This window comes from Platalea leucorodia, assembly GCF_965183815.1.
Source record: "Platalea leucorodia genome assembly, chromosome: 1".
NCBI lineage: Eukaryota > Metazoa > Chordata > Aves > Pelecaniformes > Threskiornithidae > Platalea > Platalea leucorodia.
The window spans coordinates 79,576,355-79,598,427 of record NC_138823.1 but is presented as its reverse complement, the minus strand read 5'-3'; the positions used below and the strand labels follow the sequence as shown (position 1 = coordinate 79,598,427).

General features: G+C 47.3%; 2 protein-coding genes across 2 annotated transcripts; one reads left to right on the top strand and one right to left on the bottom strand.

Moving 5' to 3' along the window:
* Positions 1–682: 682 nt before the first annotated feature.
* Positions 683–9,497, top strand: SNRNP48 (small nuclear ribonucleoprotein U11/U12 subunit 48). The gene is made up of 9 exons (XM_082312546.1): positions 683–953; positions 1,043–1,156; positions 1,366–1,426; positions 2,120–2,194; positions 4,600–4,788; positions 5,707–5,828; positions 6,271–6,386; positions 7,488–7,652; positions 9,260–9,497. The coding sequence occupies exons 1-9, from the start codon at positions 837–839 to the stop codon at positions 9,297–9,299; spliced, it is 999 nt and encodes a 332-aa protein (XP_082168672.1). The 5' UTR covers positions 683–836; the 3' UTR covers positions 9,300–9,497.
* Positions 9,498–9,629: 132 nt separating this feature from the next.
* Positions 9,630–20,034, bottom strand: ROPN1L (rhophilin associated tail protein 1 like). Its single transcript, XM_082312559.1, has 7 exons — positions 20,016–20,034; positions 19,253–19,410; positions 16,042–16,165; positions 15,709–15,870; positions 13,167–13,342; positions 11,318–11,404; positions 9,630–10,057 (listed from the first exon to the last, which is right to left on the bottom strand). Exons 2-6 carry the CDS (start codon positions 19,381–19,383, stop codon positions 11,341–11,343), a joined length of 657 nt encoding a protein of 218 aa, XP_082168685.1. The 5' UTR covers positions 19,384–19,410; positions 20,016–20,034; the 3' UTR covers positions 9,630–10,057; positions 11,318–11,340.
* Positions 20,035–22,073: the final 2,039 nt, after the last annotated feature.

Genomic DNA, 22,073 nt, shown 5'->3' with positions numbered 1-22,073 from the left:
CAGAGGGAAGCGGGCATCGGGGGCCCAGCGGCGGCGAGGAGCCGGAGGTTCCTCCTGCCCCGTCGCTAAGGGGCGCGCGCTCTCGGGGGCTGGCTCCCGCTCCCGCTGCGAAGCGCCCAGGCGGGCACGAGCTCCGCTCAGAAAAGAAACCGGCCCTCGCTAAAGCCGGCGAGCAGCTCGCGCCGGGGCCTAGGGAAGAAGCAGCAGGCCGCCCTCCGCGTCCGCTTTCCTCCTCCACGGCACAAAGCCCCAAAAGGCGCGGCAAGGCACCAGTGCCCTCACGGGAAACCGCTGCTGCCAGACTCCTCTTCCCCAGAGGTGTGGGGCGCGCCCCGGCCCACCCGCCGCTGCCCCGGGGGAGGGAGTCCGCAGGCTGCCGGCCCGGGCCCGGGCCCCCCGGCTGAGCAGCCTCCGCCGCCGGCGCTGGGCAACCGCTGCTGCTGGCGCCCGCCGGCCCTCAGCCCTTTGAGAGACCGGCAGCGGCCCCCGCAGCGCCGTTTGGGGCGCGCCGCTTTCCCGGGGCTCTGCGGGCTCCCCCCTCCGCGGCGGCCGCTTCCTGGCACCCGCCGCCTCCCCGCGCCGCCGCCGTCGCTGCCCCCTCCCGCCGGCAGACGGCGCCCGCCCGCCGCGCTGCGGGCCGCCCGGCTGTCCGACGGCCCCCTGCCCGGAGGTGACGGCGGGCGGGCACCGCACCCCGGGCCGCCTCCCGCCGCCTCCCCTCCCCACCCCGGCTCTTCCTCGGGTCTCCCGCCGCGCCGCGCCTGCTGCGGCCGCTCCCGGCGCTCGGAAGGCGGGAAGGAACCGGCCGCCGGGCAGGATGGCGCCGCGGCCCCACCATGCTCTGCGGCGGGAGCGCCCTCAGTAAAGATGGCGCCGGCCCCGCCCCGCCGTCACGGGGCCTCGGCCGCCGCCCCGCGATGGCGGCTCCCTGCGCGGTGTGGCTGGGGGATCCGGTAAGGCGGCGGCGGCGGCGGCTCCGGCGGGGGGTACGGAGTGGGGCGGCGGGGGTGTCGGTGCGCATTGACCCGTGTCCCGCCGGCAGGTGGAGCGGGTGCCGTGCCCCTACGACGTCCATCACCGCGTCCCCCGGGCGTCGCTGGAGAGGCACGCCGCGTCCTGCCGGCTCCGCAAGATGGGCTACTCCGCCGAGGAGGAGGTGGGCGCCCGGGCCGGCCCCGGGCGGGTTCCCCGGCTGGGGCGGGGGACGCGGGGCCGGCGCCTCTGGCCTGGGGCTGAGCGGGCGGCGGCGGCCTGAGGGCGCGGGCGGGGGGTCCCCGCTGGCCGGGGGCGACTGGGCGGCCGAGCCCGCAGCCGGCGGCGCTGGGGGCGGCCCCGGGGCCTTGACCGAGCCTCTTGGTCCCGCAGGCGGAGATGTACGACTCCAGATTTTTCTACGAAAACCTGAAGGTTCCCAGCGTCGCCATGGGTGAGCGGCAGCGGGGCTTTGCCTGACGGGGCCCTCCGCGCCCCCGGGGCGGGGGGGCAGCTGGGGCTGAGGGGAGACCCCGGCGGGGGAGAGGATGGGGCTGAGGGGAGACCCCGGGGGCAGAGTCCCGGTCCTTGCGGTAGCACACCCCGCTGCCTTGCCAGCCATAAACTTTCCAAGTCCTCTTAGAAAAACTGAGTGTTTCCATCAGGAGGTTTATTTTCTCACCTTGGCGTTTTGCCTTAATTTGCCATCATTACGCGTCTGCTCTGTAGGTCACTTGGCCGTTTTCATTTTAAAATCCAAGGAAGGTCCTTTTTTTTTTCCTCTCTTAGGTTATTTTCCAGGTTCTTCCAATGTTTACCTTGCATCAAATGCTGAAAGCGTATTAAAACATATGCTTAGAAGGTGGAAAAACTGGCCATAGAGTTTGGGGATATAGGAATGGTACAAAGAGAATTGCAATATACATACATTTCTTTTTCCATATCCCTGTAACCTGGAAATCCTCCCACCCCCCCTTCAAATATGGAATAGATTAAAATGATCAGACTCTCCCTTATGCATAAATAAAAGTTCAATGTTCTGTAAAATAAGTTTCATAATACAGGTTGGGGAATAAAGACTAACCCTACCATGTACTCAATCACTCAGCTAAAAGTTCTGTGATGTGCTTGTCTTCTCTGTCTGCAGATAAAGACCTACAGTTTCACATTGTTAAGCAAGCTAGAGCTCAAAGTGCGAAAGAAGGTACAGGCTACAGCGAAGGTAAGTAGCAAGCGGATACTGAGACAACTTTATCAGCTCTTATGTGAGAGCTGCTCTTGTCTCCCCCCTTGCAGCTTCCTTCATTCTACTTGTGGACTGCCGTGAGGACTTCTTTTGATTTATTTTTAATATTCCTTCCCTTCTATATTTTGGAGCATAACTACTTTCTCTGCTCGGGGCAACTAGATAATAGAATTTGAGTCTGTTGTGCTCACACCTCTAGTTCTCTTCAGGACTGGAAAACCAATACTGCAAAATTCAGGGGTTTCTTAAAGCACTACTCCTCATTAGTTCCTTTATGTTTCATTTTTCAGTGGGTTTTGTGACCAGTCTGGGGACCAGGTTAAGACTCTCTTTGAGAGTTCAGCCCAAGACAGAGTAGAAAGGTAGGGTTGCCTGTAGAACCCACTGTAGAACTGGTTCGGAAATTCCTGCAACACCTGACAGATACAGCATTTACTGTCTGTAGTCCTTTAGTTTGGTAAACCTATACATGCAGAAGGAAAAGTGCGTTTGTTCTGCTTTCCTGACAGTCAAATACCGCAGCGCTTGCTCAGGCATAGTTTTCCTGTTGTCTTTGTTTCTGCGGCATAGCAAATGGAGCCTTAACAGACAGTTGCTTGGGAAGGAGCTTTGATGTGATGGGCACTGTGTTTGGAGCACGTCGGGTAAATTTTCTCTGGAGGGAAGTGGTAACTCATTAATTTGTGACACAAGCACATCCAAGTAAAGAAGAAACAGATAAAACCCTTTATCAAGTGGTGCATCACAAAGATACATCAGTGAGCCACTAGATGCCAGTGTTTGCTGTCGAGTTTTCACTGCAAGCTGCATTTCTCTGAAAATAACGCTAAAACTGTATTGGGGTGGTTTTCATTGTGGCATCTTGGCCTACTGTAAGATTTACAGACTTGGAATTGTTTGTTTGATTTGAAGTCTTTGGCAACAGAAACAAATGGAAAGCATTTTTCATTATAAATTTCCTTTTGACTGACTGTATCAAAGGAAGTAATTTTCTTTCTTTGTTTTTTAAAAAAAGTTCTAACAATATTTAGAATATTAGAATAGCTAGATAATAGGACAGAAAAGCTGGTCTTAATCACAAGGCATGAAATTCTTGTAAGATCACAAGCACGTAACTATTAGGGCACTTTTATGGGCTTCCATGACCCTGTGAGAACAGTGCATTCTAAAAATAAAATTTTAGTGTTCATGTTTAAATCCGTTAGTTCGGATTAGAAAAAATCTGGTTTAGGCTCCAAGTATAATAATAAGGAAGTATTGCATTTTAGGTTTGTTGTTGCAGAGTTATTGTGGCTCCTCTCCCTCTTCTTCGGTGTCTTCAGCGGAAGCAGGATGTGAAAGATTGCTCGGCTTCTGTTAAGTGCTGAATGATCTAGAGGAGCTGTAGCCTTGCTGTTGGGAAGGCTCCGGCGGCATACACCCTGTCTTACCTGTGGGCTCTTCTGTCTGCCTGGAGGCGTACGTCTGTGTGGGACTGTGCCTTGCAGGGAGGAGGTTGCGTTGTGGGGAGCAGGATTATGGCGGTCAGGTCAATGGTTGCTGGGAATTTGAATGGTCTCGAGTAAAATGCTTTTCTGCAGGCAATATCCTAGCGTACTGCACCCTGTATCTTTGGGGAAGTGGCTTTGCTGCTGTCGCAATGGACTGAGAATGGACTTATTGTTTGTTTGGAGGGTGTGTGTTTTAACTGGGGAATGGGAAGAGTGAGTACTGGGCTGACCGCTCAGGGAAGGAAGACTGTGCAGGCCGTGTGTTTCCGTAACTTTCAAGTTAGTTACCTGAACTAATCTGGAGCATCTTGAAAGTGACTTTGTAGCCCTTGTAGCTATGAAAGCCTGTGGCAGTCTGTTATAAAAGCTCCGTAGAGAAAGTCACAGTGTGAATGAAACAGATTTGCACAGTGCCAGTTATCTGGTCTCCTAGAAGCTTTTGTTTTTGTTGGCAGAACAACGGGTATTTTGCAGGTAGTACTTTACAGAAAGTGTTAGGAGTGAAGACAAACCCACGAGTTAGAGCTGCAGCCTCCTCTCTCTTGCTTTCGCCTGTAAGCCAAGAGCTGAAATTGATGGGATGATACAGCGTGTCCTTTTGATCTAATCATCTGGTGCGTTCCCTTCGAAGCATATGAGAACCTGTAACTTACAGTGCAAGCAGTCAAGAGGTGACACCACCTGCGTGGGGCTGGGGAGGGATTTGGGCCTTTTTTAATTTGAGCAATTTTTATCCTTTCAAATTAAGAAGGATGAAACTTCTTACAGATCTGTAGGGGAAGGATGAAAACAGCATGAGTGTTTACTGCATTGTTTGTTTGTTGAGTTTGTCAGTGTTTTCTTGTATAATTATGCTATTTTACTAATAACAGCTGTCTGTTCAACTTCCAGGATCTTACTCATTACTGCCTGTAGAAGTTCCTCAAAATCACAAGCGTTTCACCTGTGACCTGACTCAAGCTGATCGCCTTGCTCTTTATGATTATGTTGTTGAGGAAACAAAGAAACAGAGGTCTAGATCCCAAATTTTGGAAAATGACAGTGACCTCTTTGTGGATTTAGCAGCGAAAATCACCCAAGGTTTGAAGAACAGTCTATTATTGAATTTATGGCTCAGAACTTTGACTTCGTGTAGTTAGATGAGTTTTGTTGAAAGCCAAACAGAACTTCTTATGGTATTTTTATTGTGAAAAGCATACTGTTCTTAAAAGCAACAATGAAAACCTGGCATCAGAAAACACTAGTTTGCTGTCCTTTGTGTTGTTTTCCTTCTGAGAAAGCCTTGGTGCTCTGCTCTTGGCACACGTATTGTGGGTACCTGAGTGGATGGATCTTTTGTTTTTGCTGCAACTGACTTCAGGTTGCTTAACGTTGCCAACTCACTGCGCAGCTTGGAGCAGTATTCGCTGCAAGAGATGATGAGATTAAAGATCACTTGAGAGTAAAAGCCAAACAAGAAAGGTTGGCAGTCGCCCGATGGAGCTCTTGAGCAATATACAAATGGGTGTATCCCTGTTGAGTCATGCCGGTTTGTAACTATACCAAGTGCAACATAAGCATCTGTGTTATCCTCTGGGCCCTGCTATGCCTAGGAGGTAGGAGACAGTGTTTGCCATCTACACAGGTAAATGTTTTGCATAATCTGGCTTTCTCAGTCTCTGTGCCTTATTGTAACACTGGCTTTGAAAACAAGGCCTGTATTTTGCAGGTGTTTGACCAAATCACAAGCCCGTATATTGATTTGGCTCACTGTCAGGAGACTGAGATCACATAACAGCGTTGGCTTGGTGGCTTTTTAGTCTTGTGTAAACAGCTAGCAACAAGGCTGGAGAGGCAGGTTGTGCTAAATTCATCATAGTTACTAAATACTGGAGAAACTTCGGAAAGAACACAATATGTTTTATGCTTCAGACTTCTTACTAAAGCACCAGACTTGCATACCCGCAGGTGCTAATGTCCTGCTAATGACTATTTGTTTTACTTCCAATTTTTCATTAGATGACAGTCAGAAAGGTCCAAAGTCCCATCTTGAAATTCTGGCTGAAATGCGAGACTACAAAAGGCGGCGGCAGTCGTACAGGGCTAAGAATGTTCATATAACAAAGAAGTCTTACACTGAGGTGAGTATCTGAAGAGACAGCTATGATTTTTTTGCACAGAAGTACTCATATCAGCATTAGCAATGGTATACCCTTTTAGACAAGGAAAATGTCTCTTTTTCCACTGCCTTACTAGAGTTGCAAACTATAGAGGAATCTTTTTTTTGGTTTTGGTTTGTTGCAGCAAGTTACAAATAACAGGAGCATTTCTGATTATTAAATTTTGAATGTGAAAATACCAATAAGATATAGTTTACTGTCTGTTGTAAAATGATGCTATTAAATTTATGCTGAAATGCCTGTTTCTGCAGATAAGACTTTCCATCAAAACATCTGATGTCAAGGTTTGGGGGGAATTTTGTTGTTGAGATGTATACCTTGTGCTGTCTAGTTGCTAGTTCAGGCCACTACCAGGACATATTGCTTTTTTTGTTGTTTGTTTTTAATATGTCTTAATCTCCAGGTGATTCGGGATGTGATTGGTGTGCATATGGAAGAACTCAGCAATCACTGGCAGGAGGAGAACAGGTTGGATAATGCAGAGACATGCGAAGGAGGGAAGTCAAAATCTTCAGGAAGGTATGTCACTGTTGGCAAATCCCTCAGGGATGTCAGCAGCCTGGTAGCCTGTAACGTTATCCTATTACCTCTTTCCAATAGCCCATACCAACCTTGGCTGAGACATACACACACTTTATTTTATACTAATTCTGTTAAGCTCTTGCTTGAGAAGCTCTGTCTGCATGAAGGGTGGGGAAAAATGAGTTATTAACTTTCTTTCAGGGGGAAGGAGGTTGGTTGCAAGTGATCCAGGTGAACAGGTAGTTTCTAGTGGAGCTGGGGAATGAATATTGCTCCCTCTGTCTCCAGACGCATATATATATGTGATAGCTGCGGACAGAATGGCACTTGAAAATACAAATGTGCAATTTCTTTCCCTTCCCTACCCCATGACAGGACATGCTATGGTAGATATATTATAATACAAAATACCTCAGAGAAAAAGTTTTCATAACTTACTAAGCATGGGGACGCTTTACAGTTCTTATCACCGTGAGTGCTGCTGTGCTAACTGGGAGCGTGTTTTACGTACGCATATTTCTTCCTGTGTCAAGCAACACTGCGCACTCTTCCAAACATTTGTTGCTGAAATAAAAATGGAATCATGAGCTGGTGATAGTCTATTTGTGCTTTTTCAGGAGATCTTTGAGATGAAAATGTTGTTGAAACAAACTAAAAGGTGACACTCGAGGTGTTTGTTTTCAGCATTAGAATGAAGGTGAATGAAAAGGCCATACAGAAGATCAGGCTGGCTGGGTTCTCCCACTGTAGGTGTCGGCTTAAGGCAGGTGGTTGAAGAGTTAGGGATTTAAAGCAAAACAAGAGCGAACCCCTTCTGCTGTCTCCTGTTTCACGAGCAGAGGTGATAAGACTGAGGGGCAGCGTTTGTAAGAACTAGCTGGATTAAGTAGTGTGCTGAAATGTGCACATATAAGAGTATGGACTTTGGGCCTGTTTTGAGAGGTATGGTATTTCTTGGGGAGACAGAGAGGCTTAATAAAAGATATTAAGCCTCTGTCTTACACCGTTAGTAGGTCATTATATTACAAAACTGGTACTGAAAACAGTAGTGACGGTGAAACTATCTTTATTGAATAAAATCAATAACCTTTTTTTCAGAAAGGAAGACAGGCGGTCAGCTTCAGTGGAGTCACGGCAGTCTGGAGGAAGCTACAAGGATACTGAACACAGCAGACATAGGAGAGAGACCAGCAGGAGTCCCAATAAACGAAAAAGGAGTCGCGAAAGAGGCAAAGACAGAGATTCTCGGAGAAAAAGAGAGAGGTGAGCATAAATAGCGTCAGCTGACTCCTGCTTCTGAATCAGGCAGCCCTAGCCACAGCTATGAGATTTAGTGCAGAGAATTAGAATATCTAGTCCTGTTAAAAAGCTAGGCTAATCTCATATATAGTATAAATAGCTGGTGGCATGAGGCTACTAATACTAAAGAGAACTTGCTGTGAGATCATAAACTGTGATCCAGGCTTCAGAATTTACTCACATCTGGAAGGTGACCCTTTCAACAGCCTGCTAGAGGATTAGCGCAGTACTGCCACAGGCTATTTTACTTCTCGATCAACATATGCATAGGGGGACATGCTGTCCATTTAACCAATTAAGTGTGCTTGTCACATCTAATGCTGATTTCTGCTCTGGTTTGCAATTGGGATTTAATAAATAGGATTATTTTTTTCACCAGTACAATAGAATCATTTAGGTTGGAAAAGACCTTTAAGATCATCGAGTCCAACCATTAACCTAACACTGCCAAGTCCACCACTCAGCCATGTCCCTAAGCGCCACATCCACGCATCTTTTAAATACCTCCAGGATTGGGGACTCAACCACTTCCCTGGGCAGCCTGTTCCAGTGCCTGACTACCCTTTCAGTGAAGAAATTTTTCCTAATATCCAACCTAAACCTCCCCTGGTGCAGCTTGAGGCCGTTTCCTCTCGTCCTATCGCTTGTTACCTGGCAGAAGAGACAGACCCCCACCTCACTACAGCTTCCTTTCAGGTAGTTGTAGAGAGCAATAAGGTCTCCCCTCAGCCTCCTCTTCTCCAGACTAAACAACCCCAGCTCCCTCAGCTGCTCCTCATAAGACTTGTGCTCCAGACCCTTCACCAGCTTCGTTGCCCTTTGGACACGCTCCAGCACCTCGATGTCCTTCTTGCAGTGAGGGGCCCAAAACTGAACGCAGTACTCGAGGTGCAGCCTCACCAGTGCCGAGTACAGGGGCACTATCACCTCCCTGGTCCTGCTGGCCACACTGTTCCTGATACAAGCCAGGATGCCATTGGCCCTCTTGGCCACCTGGGCACACTGCTGGCTCATGTTCAGCCATATGTATATACATACAATCACTTGACTAGCTTTTCCATACTTCAAAACAATGCTGTTGCTCTTCCGTAGTTCTGGACATATTTTTAGGCAAAAGGAAACAAATCTCGGCCACACCTTCTAATACCATCAATGAGGGCACATTTGCATCTGCAAGCCCACAGGTGTGTGGGGCCTGTGTTTGAGCAAAGGCTCAGGCTGTTGTGCAGAAGAAAGGGGTCGTTGTCCCTAGTGCATAGGGAAGAAATGCCGTACATAACTGCAAGGATGGGAATGCATGCCTGTCTCAAAATTGGCTTCCTTACGCAGTGATGCCATGCATCCTAAACAAATTGCCACTATGGCACCGCATGACAAGACTTTGATCAAAACAGCATGGGAAATAAACTGTCTTAATAAAGTAGTTTACTTTTTTCCTTAGAAGAGGACATGATTACATTTAATGAGAGCTTTCTGTTTTCCAAGTCTTTTTTTTTTTTTTTTTTTTCCCCCCTTCAGATTCTGTTAGTGTGAGCCTAACAGCACACACAATGTTTGTGTTTTTGTTTCAGGGATGAAGACAAATATCACAGCCATAAAAGAAGAAAGTAGAAACCAGACCCTGATTATTTTGTTTGTCAGCTGTTCAAAAAATTACTTGCACAGGAACTATTGTTACTGCTGTTGTGCCAGGGACAGTAATGGTGTGTACATAATATTGGTGCTGCATCACAGCTGTGCGTGGAGACAAAAATGAAACAGTGTTAAGGTTTGTCAAGATGGAACCAGTATATATCAGAAAATGTTTATGTGTGTGACGCTAATGCATCTATTAATAAATTATATTGATCTCTCTCATCTATTTGAGTTTAGTCTGACAAGGCTGAAGAATGAAATCTGTGCGAGGCTGTACTAATTTGCCTTCCTGGTCCACAGCTGGTGGAAATAGAACAGAGCTAATCCCTGGAGTCTAGGATCAATTACAAGTGAAAAGGCGTGAAGAGAGCTCCCCTCCCACCTGACACTGTCACCTCTGGGAGCTGTGTTCCAGAAAGACAGGACTGACTTACTGCGTAGTTACAGCACGTACCCCAGAGGTGAGAGGGCAGACTTCAGAGTTCTCCAACAGGCTAAACTATCTTCAACTGCAGCTAGTGGTAAAAGGGCAATAATGGGAAAGTTACTGTTCCCAAGCTCATGCTGAAAGAAATTCAGGATCAATGTCATCTGGCAAAGATGATGAGAATATAGCTCTCCACAGAAACTAGTGGGGAGGTACCAAGCACACTTGTTGTATTACTGATTGCCATTTTCAAACACCGGGTGCGTACCCATTTCCTTCCAGAAGTAACCAGGAGGAGTTCCCCATCCTGTAGAGTAACATATAAGTATTAGTGATAGAGGTTGATAAAACAGTAAGGCTTAAGACATGCAGGTACGTAGTAAGGATGTGCAGGAGGATTCCACTAAACTTCAGTGATATCTTTATTATATCAATTTCCAGTCCTGTTAATTCCTCACACAATCTGCTACAGCACAGACATCATCAGCCAAGCTTGTTACTTCAACCAAGTAAGCAACTATAAAAGAAGGATGCAGATCCCTCTTTCCTACAATACTTCCTCTGTTTGATCGAGTTCCCAGGAGAGGGCGCTCCATAGGCTCCTGGTTTTGGCCACCTCTGGTACTAGAATCTCTCCAGTTTCACTGTAGCCACTAGTATCCTGACTCGTCCCAATCGTTTCTGCAATTAAGTATGACTGTCTGTCACTAAATACTTCGCCTAGTTCTGATTGATTTAGGCTTCTGTACCTACTACAGCTGTTCAATGTAAAACCAAACTGAACTATGTGTCAGGCATTTCCTCAGCTACGTGACAAATGCAGTAGCTTTTCCTGTCCGAAAACAAGACGTATTTTAAAATAGATCCTTAATTAGAAAAGTTCACCTAAGAATGGAAAAGGCTATCTAAGTTCTGAAAGGGTCCTAATTAGAGGGAAAACAATACGGGATCATTGCCGTCCTTCCTCAAGTCAATGTTTCTTCCACCAGCTCAGCCACAGGGCTGAGTTCATTTTGAATAAGGCTTGGTAAAACTACTTGTTTAACAGAGCTTGTTCATTCAGACAAGGTAGTCAAAAGACAAGCTCCGTTTGCGTAAGAGTCAAACAAAGCGTGCTATCCAGAAGTGTCATGAGAAACAGCACCAATTGTAGCTGTCCAGTCTTCTCTCAATTGAATTCTGTGTTTTACTTCTTTGCTTACAATCACTTAGGAAGTACAGGTAGGAAGATCCATAACAAAATACATTTTATTCAGTATAAAGAGGGGAGTGAAGGTATCGCTCCCTAGGTGTGAGCATCAGTATTTGAGAGGCAGGAGAACAGTATAACCGTGTATGCAATTAGCATCCTCTCCAGCGCCACTTCACGAGTGGGGTAAAGAAAAGGAAGTGCCAGAGAAGAGCAAACTGTATTTTGCTCTTCTATTGTATTTGCTCTATACAATTACTTGTATCTATTTGCTCTATACAATTACTTCTATTGTAATGTGCAAATAACGGCCCTTTGAACAAAAATTATTTTCTTCCACATATTTATTCCTTCCTTTTTTTTTTTTTTTCCTCTCACCTGTTGCTGAAGAGTAGGCTTGATCAAAAGGGTGTTGAGGGCTGGGTCAGGAAGTTTCTGAGCAGCACCATGCCAGTTTGTTGGTCACTGGAAAGGAATAAACCAAACGTTTCAGAACACCGCTTTAACATGGTAAATCCCAGTGTGTTGGAAAAGATACAGCTGAGGGTTGTATTAATTGCAAGCCAGAGCGGTGTCATTAAAAAGTGGTTCTTACTAAGAATTGTGAATCTGGTAACTGTAATGACAAAACAAATCAGTGCATTTGTGTGCTCGTGTGTTTTTGAGCTCCCACGTACATGGAGCTGGTAGCAATCTAAGAGAGAAAGACCAATTCCAGGTAGATGGCAGGGAGAGTCAGTACCTGTCTGCAAACATGCCACGTAGGCAGCACTTGGAGGACAAGCCCGTTACCAATCTTTTAAACGTGGTTAAAAATAAAGCGCGTTTTGTGTGACCTGTGTGAGACTACGGATAAAATGAGTGGGAGTTTATCACTGAGAGCTGGATTGAAGTCACTGTAAGTTTCATACATTCCTAACGCTAATTCCATGCTGATTCTAGCAGGAATATACAGAGTATCTTGATGCATCTTCTCTTCCCTCTGCTAAAAAGTTATGAGGTTTTGACACTGAATTCTGTAGGCACAAGACTTTACATGACCAATCCAAGTCTATTAGGGATGAGATTTTCACCTGTAGGAGCTGGCGTAAGTTAGGCCTAGTTAGCAGAGCTGTTAGCACAAGCCTGCGGATTTTACGTTCTTGCTGTTGTAGAAGTTGACCAAAATGGGATCAACCATCTGTCTAAAGCAACAGGACAGTGTTGGTGTGCTCAAGGAAAAAGGTAGCCCAACTGCGTGAATACCCTGTTGACCACCGTGAAGTGCAGGTGCCCAGAAGCGTTCAGAACAAACAAGCTGTGAGCACCAACGACGGTGACAGCGTGTCAGAAAATGGCAACGCACTTGGAAGGGACCCATCATCGACAGGATGGTTCTGTACCCAACCCTGTAAGAAGGACACCTAATACTACTGGGGGGAGCCATCGCTTGCTAAGAAGCCACCCTAACCTTCAACCTACGCATCTCCCGCTGTGAAGAACCGCGTCAGCTCATGGCTCACTGACAAGACCGACACCAAACTATAAAGCCAACCCCAGAGCAAGCAGAAACACAACAGACTGGAAATGTGCCCAACCACCCCGGCTTGGTACACAGAGCCCAACAGGATGAACTATTCGGGTGGGACGATGTCCTGCCTTTGTCCTTTGTGTCCACTGAAGGCAACAAACACTAAGAGCATTCCAGGAAGGACAATTTACCATAGCTAATACTACAAAAATTGAAAAGCCAAACCATTTAAAACCAAGCACACGCTAAATATTTCCCCAACAAAATTTCTAGGGAGAAGTAATTCAGGAGAAACATGACAGAAACTTCAGACTTGAAGTGGGGACTCCCAGTTCCTCTGTCTCTGATTTACGGTCTATGTTAAATCAGAAGAGCAGCCCGTAAGATGCTGCTGGTTCCGGTACCAGTAATATGCAGATAGTACAAACCTGTATATAATTGCTTCCTACAGAGAATATTATACCACCAGGTAGTTACTTCAACATTTCAAAGAAAGGTGGATAAATAATAATTTATCATTTAACAGTTCAAACCCCGATGTTGACCACTTAACAGAAAATAACTATGTACGCTTTCAACATACCCTTAGTCAACCTCTACTCCCGTCATTGTGGCTACGCCCAAACTGAAGAGAGACTATTCACCTGAAATTAAAAGTTTACGGAGAACCCAGAGGTGATCTGTACATTCAAATTCCATGCACGGATTTTTACTTACGCTTGTTCTTTAATTCTGTGGAGGAATGCTTCAGTTTTCTCCTCTGGTATCTCTCCATCAATACCGGCCAAATAAGAGTAGAGGAAGGAGAATGTTTCGAAGGGAACGCGAGCTGCTCCACCTTCTGGGTCCCTTGTTAAGATTTCGCAGGCGTGTTTCATTGAACTCAGCAAGGACTGCAGGGGGTTCAGTCAAGAAATGAGAGCAACAGTATCAGAGCCATGAACGTCCTTTCCATACCATGACAAAATCTACACTGAAAGCGAGTGTAAATGAGATGAAGGCTTTATCATCATTACCTAACATTCAACCCCAAATTTACCCACCAATGCAGGTCCAGGGATGGAAACAATAATGAAGTTCTAGTAGAAACAAGAGTAAAAAATACCAGAATCCTATGATGTTTTAAGATTGCATGGGGCAGTCTGAGCCTTATCTCCAATATGGCCAAATTGCTCTATTCTGCTACCATAAAAGCTCAAACATCACTATACCTAGCTCTCTGTGTGTGTGTGCTGTGGATGTATATATACATACGTATGTATATGTATTTCTTATCTCAATGGATCTAAAGGAATTCTCAGCAGCAGTTAAGACAGACAAATCTACAAAACCCAGAAAACTCATATGGTTGATGACTTTTTTATTATGACATAATATTAGCATGTTATTAATTTTTAGGAATGCTGGTATTTACTATTCTCCCTATTTATATGCAAGTTCCATTTTAGTAGTTAGTAGAAAAACCACTGGGGCAAAAAGCATTTCAGGAATGTTTCAGTTTTAGTCAAAGCCAAATAACGTCTGAGTTCCCTTTAGAACAAACATGCCTCAAAGTATTAATTCCAAATATACTTTAAGAAATCCTTTATTCAATAGTGTCTTTAATCCAGTGCCCTATGCATGCTGAGCTATATGGGGAAACGTGGAAAAATTCAACATTGAGCTTTGTTGAGCCAAAGACTAGTTGGATGCCATTAAAACAAAGAAACAAACAAAAACAACAACAAAAAAAACCCCACACGGGCCCTTTTTAACCCAAGTAGTAATATTTTTGCCATAACTTTTTCAAAATTTGTCCTTACCTCTTCATTAAAAAGCAAGCAATGACTTCGTAAAAAATAAGTATTTCCTAACAGTAGAACAGCAATATTTAAAATAAATGCAGTATCTGTTCAAGATCTAGAACACAGGCCAGAGAAGTGTCACTTTATAATCCCTTAAAAGTTTTATTTAACATAGTTCGTCCCCTGGGAGGCCTCTGTGGGGAAGGAGAGGCAGCTGCCTACACGACGGCAGACTCTACCCTCTGCAGTTTGCTACTCCTCTACTGCTGTTCCCGCTCCTGCCACTCCAAGCTGCCACTCGCTTGCCCTCACAGCGCAGCAGAGTTATTCACATCCATCTCCCCACCTGTCAAAGACAGCTTAGCAGGCCACTTGGGTGGTCATTTCTCCAAGGCTGTAAATACCCATCAGTGCTTTACAGAAAGAGACTTCAGACGACTAGTGTTTTCAAGAAGCTCATACTTGTCTACCCTTGTGTCGTACCTGTGACCCTATTCAACTATGAACACAATTTACAGCTGCAGGAAAATGAATGTAAATTTCTTGTGTGCATCTTCCTCTCTGGTTTAGAAAACTTAAGTTTAGGTTTCAATATGTCGAGCAGAAATCAAATCATTCACTTAATATCTGAAAGGACGGATAAATGGAGGTAAATTTACACTGTCTAGCTTCATCAGAATGATGTTCCTGTGACTCTGGTTTTGTTTTGATTTTTTTTTTTGAATAAGTAACATTGGTGTTACTTTTTTTAAATGAAAAAAAGAACCCAAACTACAAAATCATGTTGGAAGGGGGACTGGAATCAAGAAATACACAGTGGAAATGAATATATATATATATATTTATACACGATTGCATCGCCAGGCCAGGTTAACATTCAGGGCTTCCAGATATTGCAACATTCTCAAAATATTATTTAACATGTATTTTCTTTTTAGTACCCCTTCTTCCCTACTGTAGGAGTCGTTTAAAATATTACGCTTCATAAGAACATCAGCCTAGTGCATTTTATAATCTCTCATTCTGTTGAAATGCTCTGTTGAGATTTTATTACTGACATTAAAAGAATTAAATGTAGATTTAGTAACATGACCTGCTTCTGTGAAAATTTAATTGACTACACAATCAATTAAAAACTGATGTTTTAATTTCTCCCTCCAGTTTTCCTCCGTGGACATTTACACTGATGCCATAAGCATCATTCCTCTATCATCCTCTCTCTCATGGTCCAAGCTGCCTGTGCACATGCTTGCTCTTCTACTGCCGCCCCAGTAAACTGAGGACTTACCCCTCTTTCTGGTTAAGCTCCCCTGACCAAAACCTGATGGGGAACAGAAGTAAACACGCAAGCCACTTTGCCAGCTGCTGCAAAAGCAATCTCCATTCCCCAAAGTCCGTTTGCATCAATGGTTCTACGGTCTACCTCATATACGACCATTTGCGTTTGGATACGTGGGCTCCTGCTGTGAACATACCCCGCCGAGCACGCTGCACCCAAGTGCCAGAACCTTCATCCATTCCACCTCCTCGCCGAAGTCGTCCAGCTGCAGGATAGCTTTCAGTTGCTCCTCTGGCAAGCACAAGTGCTTCCATTTTTCCTTCAGTTCTGCAACATTCACCATGCCTTTGGGAGAAAGCTTTAAACGAAATCATGGTACCACAATAAGAACTCCGAAAATCAGAATGAAACCAAGAACAAAGTCCCTCTGCAAAATACATCAAATACTTGACGGTCAGTCTAAAAAAACATCTCCAACACATCACCATTCCTCAGTAGCACTGTGCATTTGATAAAGGCCGGTTTGTACCTGTTTGTGCAAGATTTTAAGGAGTCCTGGGGTCAAACCAGCGTCTGTTTTCTCCATTGCTAAAGGCATTTCCATTCTCTCCTTCACAGGAAGGGGCTCGCCTTTTGACAACGCTGAAAAATACCTAAGTGAAACGGAAGAGCAACACACTTCAATGCCCACGGCCATTACAAGCTGCACAGAAGTAAACGCGCTTACAGTTCAGTGAACGAATCCGCACACGCTGGCACGGGAACGGCAGCACTCGGCAAGCCGCCCGCCCACACAACTCCGATCTCCCCGTGCCCAGATACCACCATTCTTTTTAGTGGGAACCACAATCTTTACACACTTTAAACACTCCTTTTTATGATGCTCTAATAATTTTTAAGGCATTTAACTTATTTTGTGCATGATAGACTCAGCCCTTCTTGTCAAGGGCAGAGAGATTTATTAATGTCAGAGAGGGCTAGCAAACCAAAGTGCAGGCTTTTCCCATTTGATTGACGAGCACCTTAGGGCTCATTTGTTTAACATCCCCCTGACACACTACCTGAAACGCACGACTGGCTATTTATGCTGCAACTCTCCCATCAGCTTTTCTGCTATTTCTGTCCACTCCAAAATAAAATTTAAGACTAGAGCAGAAAGATGGACATCCTGTTAATTACAAGGCTACCACCACCTTAGGAGCAACCATCTCTGCCATACCTGGCCAGCAATCTGAACCGTGCAAAAAACCTTAGTTTTCATTCAGTCACTAGCAGGTCTAATTTATCGAACATATATACAAGTATACATGCTCCTTTTCTGGGTTAAGTAAAGGTGGCCCGTCCACCTTGGCAAAGGCCAGTAATTCAGTGTCACAGATGGTAAATTTAGAATATGGCGCATCATGATCCGAGTTCCTTATAGTCCCAACATACTATATCCTATACCTACTCTATCAACCCTCGACACAAGCTCCTGCCGTGGTGGCCTCTCCTTCCTCGGGGGTCCGGCTCTCGCCCTTATAGATAATCAGTTTATTGACAGTCAGTATAACAATAAAAATACAATCAGTTGCAATTCATTACAATTCATTACATTTCTGATCTTAAACCCGTCCGAGCTTGACTTCCTCCTCACTCTCTACCTCTTCATGATATGGGCTGATGACAATGCCCTCGAGCTCTGGAGAGGTTAGTTCCTCATAAACCTCTGGTAGGCCGCCCAGTCTCTCAGCCAGGGAGGTAGAATAACCTCTTTCTGGTTCCCCAATCCTGGAATTTATAAACTCCAGTCCCCTTAAATTCAAAGACTCATTCACCGACTGTTCGTGGTCTTGGATCTTTCTCGTGACCACGTCTCCAAATAAGTCCATAAAACATGTCTGCGTAGCTACCGACGCAAACAAAACCCGCATTGGTTGACGCATTTTACAGTATAATGTGAGGGTGAAGGAAAAACCAGACAGCACCACCCTCAGTGTCTGTAGGGTTGGAGCCCAGCTTTAAACCCGTGGGCACAGGTTTTAGGCAAGGATATAATTCGATGCCAGAAATTTGTATCACCACTGAATTACTATCGACTGATTGGTGAGGCCAATCGATAGGGAGGAAGAAATTATAACTCCCAGTCTGGGGCAAAGGTCAACTCGGTTACCCCGAAGGGCATCCAGCGGGACCACGTGGAGGTGTGACCTCTGCAGCTCAGCCCAGTTAGTAACTTTGATCCCATCTTAAGAGAGTCATAGTTACTCCCTAAAGGTTTCTCCACTCACCCTCCCTCATCTGCCCCGGTGAGCCATGTCCACGCCCAGGCTATCCCCTGCTGTGCAAACACTTGCCAAACTGCACAGCAAGCAGCGCTGCAGAACTGAAGTAGTGTGGCCATATAGAAACAGATGCACGGCATGCACGTACATATAACACCCGGGCTATTTTCCAGCCGGATCCATTTCTCCATCTGCTTGTTCACAGGGACCAGCACTACAACACCGGCAGCGCGTGTGAAACCACCGCCTCGCTCTGCTTCGCGTGGCTCCCAGGTCGCATGGCTCCCAGGTCCAGATGGCGCTCAGCCCCAGGGGCTCTCGCACCAGAGCGTATTCCAGAAAGGGGCGCGCCAGCAGCAGCAGCAGCCGCCCACCCATCGGCAGGGGCTCCTCCGACCCAGCTGGTGCCATCTCCGATTTTAATCGGAAGCAGAGGCCGGGGTCTGGCTGGCAGCGTGGCCGCAGCAGTGCCGCGCTGCCCCTGCTCTCACCAGCCCCAAGCTACCTGCCAGCTGCCGCTGCCGACCGCTCGCTTGGGGCAAGCTCCCCGCACGTCCATCGCCCAGAGGCACACTGCGCTGCACCTCCACCACGTTCCTGAGAAACCCCACCCTGCTTTAAGATGTTCCTGCTGCCTTTCTCCAACACTGCGGCTGTAGCGATTCACCTGCAGGTTGTTTTTCTTTTTAATGGACTAGCCAGACTCCAGCCTGGCTTTGTTAACGGCCTCCCCTCCCTCATGGACACAGCACAGGCCTTTTTTAATCCCCGCAGTTGAGAACATCTTACAGACACCTTTCAAGAGCTTGTCCACACAAACTGTAGGATAGGAAAAAAGTGATAGGGAGCAGTTGAGGTAAAAGGAAAAAAAAAAAAAAAAAAGACATTAAAGAAGAAGAAACATTTAAATATCTTAAACCAACTTTATGAGGAGACATTTATTATGCGGACTGTCATCTAGAAGTCACAACTTTTCAGGCTTTTTTCCTATTTCAGTGATACTTAAGGAGATTCCTTAATTTTGTTCCTGGAAACAACAATGAAAAAGACACCTAGGCAAGCTTAAGAATTAGAAAGCTCTTTCTACGTTTCCTTTAAATTCCAAGAACTGAATTAAGTCTCACATGAGAGGAAAAAAAAAAAAGATTTGGTCTTTTAAGGTCTTAAAGGACCTCTTTGGTCTTAAAAGACAGAGCAATTAACAATAACAACAAAAATACTAACATGCATTCTTCCATCCGGAAATCAAACTATTCCAGAAACATGCTGGTCCAAAACCTCAATGAAACAGAAAATAAATCAAATACTAGACTATTTTTAAAAGGCTCACATGCTGCATTAATGCACAGAAACGCATACGCAATACACCGGCTGGTTTGATACTCAAGCCAGCTCCACTGTACAACGAACAGGAGCAGTGAGATTTTGTGGGTCCATACACACAGCGCTACGCGGTTATGTGACCACTCTACTTACGCAGCTGCCCACTGCAGAACATCATGAGGTTGAGTCCTAATAGCAGCTTTGGTAAATTGCTTCAGGATATCGGGCAGCTCAGGGGGGATTTTGATCTGCTGAGCACAAAACATTGTTTCCGGAAGAGGCATGGTCTGCTCGTGTTCAGTGACAAGGATCTGGAGGGAACAATAATAAAACAGCAGTTCACAGATGCAGAATGTGAATGAAAAACTGTGTGTGCTTATGGGGGAAACAATGCTTGTACCCAACTCCCTCCTGTCCTACTCGACTGCAGGAGCTACTGGAGAACTGACAAACTCAGAAGGGTAAACGGACGAGCACTGCGAGTCTCTAAAAACCTTAAACTTGGTGGCAACACCAAGCAAAAGACTGGAGCTTGGACACCAACTACAGCTCCGGGTAAGGAGAACTAACTACTTTAACAGGTATCTTTAGATAGTTTTAAACTGATTTTTCTCCTCAAACCTACCACAATACGAATCTGTAAAACAGGTAGTCCAGACAAATCACACCACACATGCCAAGGTGAGGCTTGTCATTTTTGCACAGAAGCTATAGAGTATGCAGATTGCCAAGTTTCTCCTGCGTTTGCGTGTTCAAAAAACACTGCAGCAAAAAGTTATTAATTTGTGCTCCTGGCAGACTTTACATCAAAAAAATCACAGCAATGAACAAAACATTCATGTATGCTGCCATTATGCATTGCACTTTGCTCATGCAGCTCTACAGCTAGGTTTGTCTTACTCAGGATGTAACTTACTTGCTGCAAGGAATCCTGTTCCCCAGGATCTGAAAGAAGGGACAGACATAGGTTATTGCATGGCCCTTATCCCATTATAGCATCCCAGTGCATTTGGTGGGAAATTTGGGCGCTCTCCTCATCATTTAAAGGACAAACTACAGCCTACTTAAGTTGATTTAGCAACAAGAGTTGAAAACGTCAGCTATTTGCAGAAGGGAAGAACAGTGAAAGCAATGGCATCAAGAAAGGAATCAACGTAATAGCATCCTTTATCCCTTTAGATTTTTTAGCTTTTAAGATGACAATAAGAGTATGTGGTAGATGACTTTCTCCGCCTATTAATGTGAATTTTCTTGTATTGGAAAAAAAACAAAAAGTCAGTGATGGAGGAATGGGACTGCTGTGACTGAAGTCTCCTTTGAGGATCAAACCATACTCAGAACTTCATTTCTGGAGAAACGCAGACAGGATACAGCATCTTCATTACTCCAACGCAGCAAATTTGCGCTGGGGACAGACTTCAGAGTGTGCATTTAATTACGACATTGGTCACGCACTTTCAGTAATGCGTTCAGTAAAAAACGCAGCTCTAGCCAAGGGACTGAAGCTGAAGGCAAAAAGTGGGGGATCTCAGGATAAGCTAGAGAACAGAAAAACCTCGAGGAAGGAGTACGTGTGTGTGTGCGTGCGCGCACGTGCCCTTGGGAAGCAATCAAAGAATAAAAAAACTGATCAAAAAAGTAGAAAGAAAAAAAACCAAAAGCATGAGACCTGCTTTTCTATAGCAAGCCATTAATCGCAGGAGGGCTGAGGCTGGCAGGGAGCTCCCGAGGTCGCCTGGTCCAGGCCCCTGCTCACGCAGGGCCCCGCAGAGCGGCTCCCCAGCACCCTGCCCAGCGGGGTTTGGACTGCCCGCAAGGGGGGAGACCCCACACCCCCCCGGGCGACCCGTGCCAGCGCTCGGTCACCCGCACAGCGAGGAGGCGTTCCCCCACGTCCAGAGGGAGCCGCCTGGGCCCGTACGGACCTAAGGAGCCGGGAAAAACGCGGTCGGGCCCGCCGGCCTGCGCCACGCCCGGCTGTCGGGCCACGGCCACAGCTCCCGTTTGCGCCCCAACGCGGTTACTCTCTCGCCACACGCGAAGGCCGCCCAGCCTCCCTCGCCTCCTATCTGCTCCTATTTTACGTTTTCCCCTTCACCCACCCCAAGCCCGCCCCCGGCGGTCGGGGTACAAAGCGCAGACCAAGGAGCAGGCGCAGGCAGGTTCGGGCTGCCCGGCTGCTGGCGTCGGCAGCCCGCAAGCCCCCGCCGGCAAGGACCAGGCTCGGCCGTGAGCCTCCCGGTGACCGGCTCCGGCAGGCCGCCCCCCCCCGCCGGCTGAGGGCCGGGGGTCCCCTCCCGGGCCGCTCCGAGCAGCGGGCAGCACCGGTTGTTACCGGCCGCCCGGCGCAGCCCCTCGGAGCCCAGCCGCCCCTCGGAGCCCAGCCGCCCGGAGGAGCCCCCCACGCCGCAACGGCAGCCCCCGGCCGCTGCCGCCCCTCAGCGGCCTGCCCGCCCCGGCCGCTGCCGCCCCCGCCGCTACCCGCGGCTGGGGGAGGCCCCGGCGGGGCGCCTCACCTGCCCCTCTCCGCCGCCCCGCTGCCCGGGCAACGCGGCGGGGGAGGCCGGGGCGGGGCGGGCGGGAGGCCGGCGCTCGCTGGCGGGGAGCCTCGACTGACCGCCCCGCCGCCGCTGCGGGCGGGAGCGGCTCCAGCTGCAGGCGGGCGGCCTCCGCGGGCCTGGGAATGCGGGGCTGCCCCCACCGAGCACCGTGCGGCCGGTGCCAGCGGCTCCTCGGCACCTGGTGACAGGGAAAGCGCCCTCTCCACCCCAGAGCCCCGGGGGACGACGAGGCCTCGGCTCTTGGATAAAAACAGCACCCGAGGTCACCTGAACCCTGTCCTCTGTGAAGACGCCAGCGCGGCTCCTGGCTTGGTTATAAGGCAGTGCCCGCCTGTTCCTTCTAACGTGGGCTGTAAGTAGCCCGAGCACTCAGGTGAGCTTGATCGTGGGATTATTCGCTTCGGAAAGCCTTG

What these genes read in the sequence shown, in the direction of transcription:
- ROPN1L (XM_082312559.1), bottom strand. Translation starts at nt 19,383, where the DNA reads ATGCCTCTTCCGGAAACAATGTTTTGTGCTCAGCAGATCAAAATCCCC. An exon ending in GTTCTGCAGTGGGCAGCTGC is followed by an intron (nt 16,166 to 19,252) that starts GTAAGTAGAGTG and finishes CGTTTCACTTAG; the next exon opens with GTATTTTTCAGCGTTGTCAA. An exon ending in CACAGAATTAAAGAACAAGC is followed by an intron (nt 11,405 to 13,166) that starts GTAAGTAAAAAT and finishes ATTCCTTTCCAG; the next exon opens with TGACCAACAAACTGGCATGG.
- SNRNP48 (XM_082312546.1), top strand. Translation starts at nt 837, where the DNA reads ATGCTCTGCGGCGGGAGCGCCCTCAGTAAAGATGGCGCCGGCCCCGCC. An exon ending in GGTTCCCAGCGTCGCCATGG is followed by an intron (nt 1,427 to 2,119) that starts GTGAGCGGCAGC and finishes CTCTGTCTGCAG; the next exon opens with ATAAAGACCTACAGTTTCAC. An exon ending in AAGTCAAAATCTTCAGGAAG is followed by an intron (nt 6,387 to 7,487) that starts GTATGTCACTGT and finishes CCTTTTTTTCAG; the next exon opens with AAAGGAAGACAGGCGGTCAG.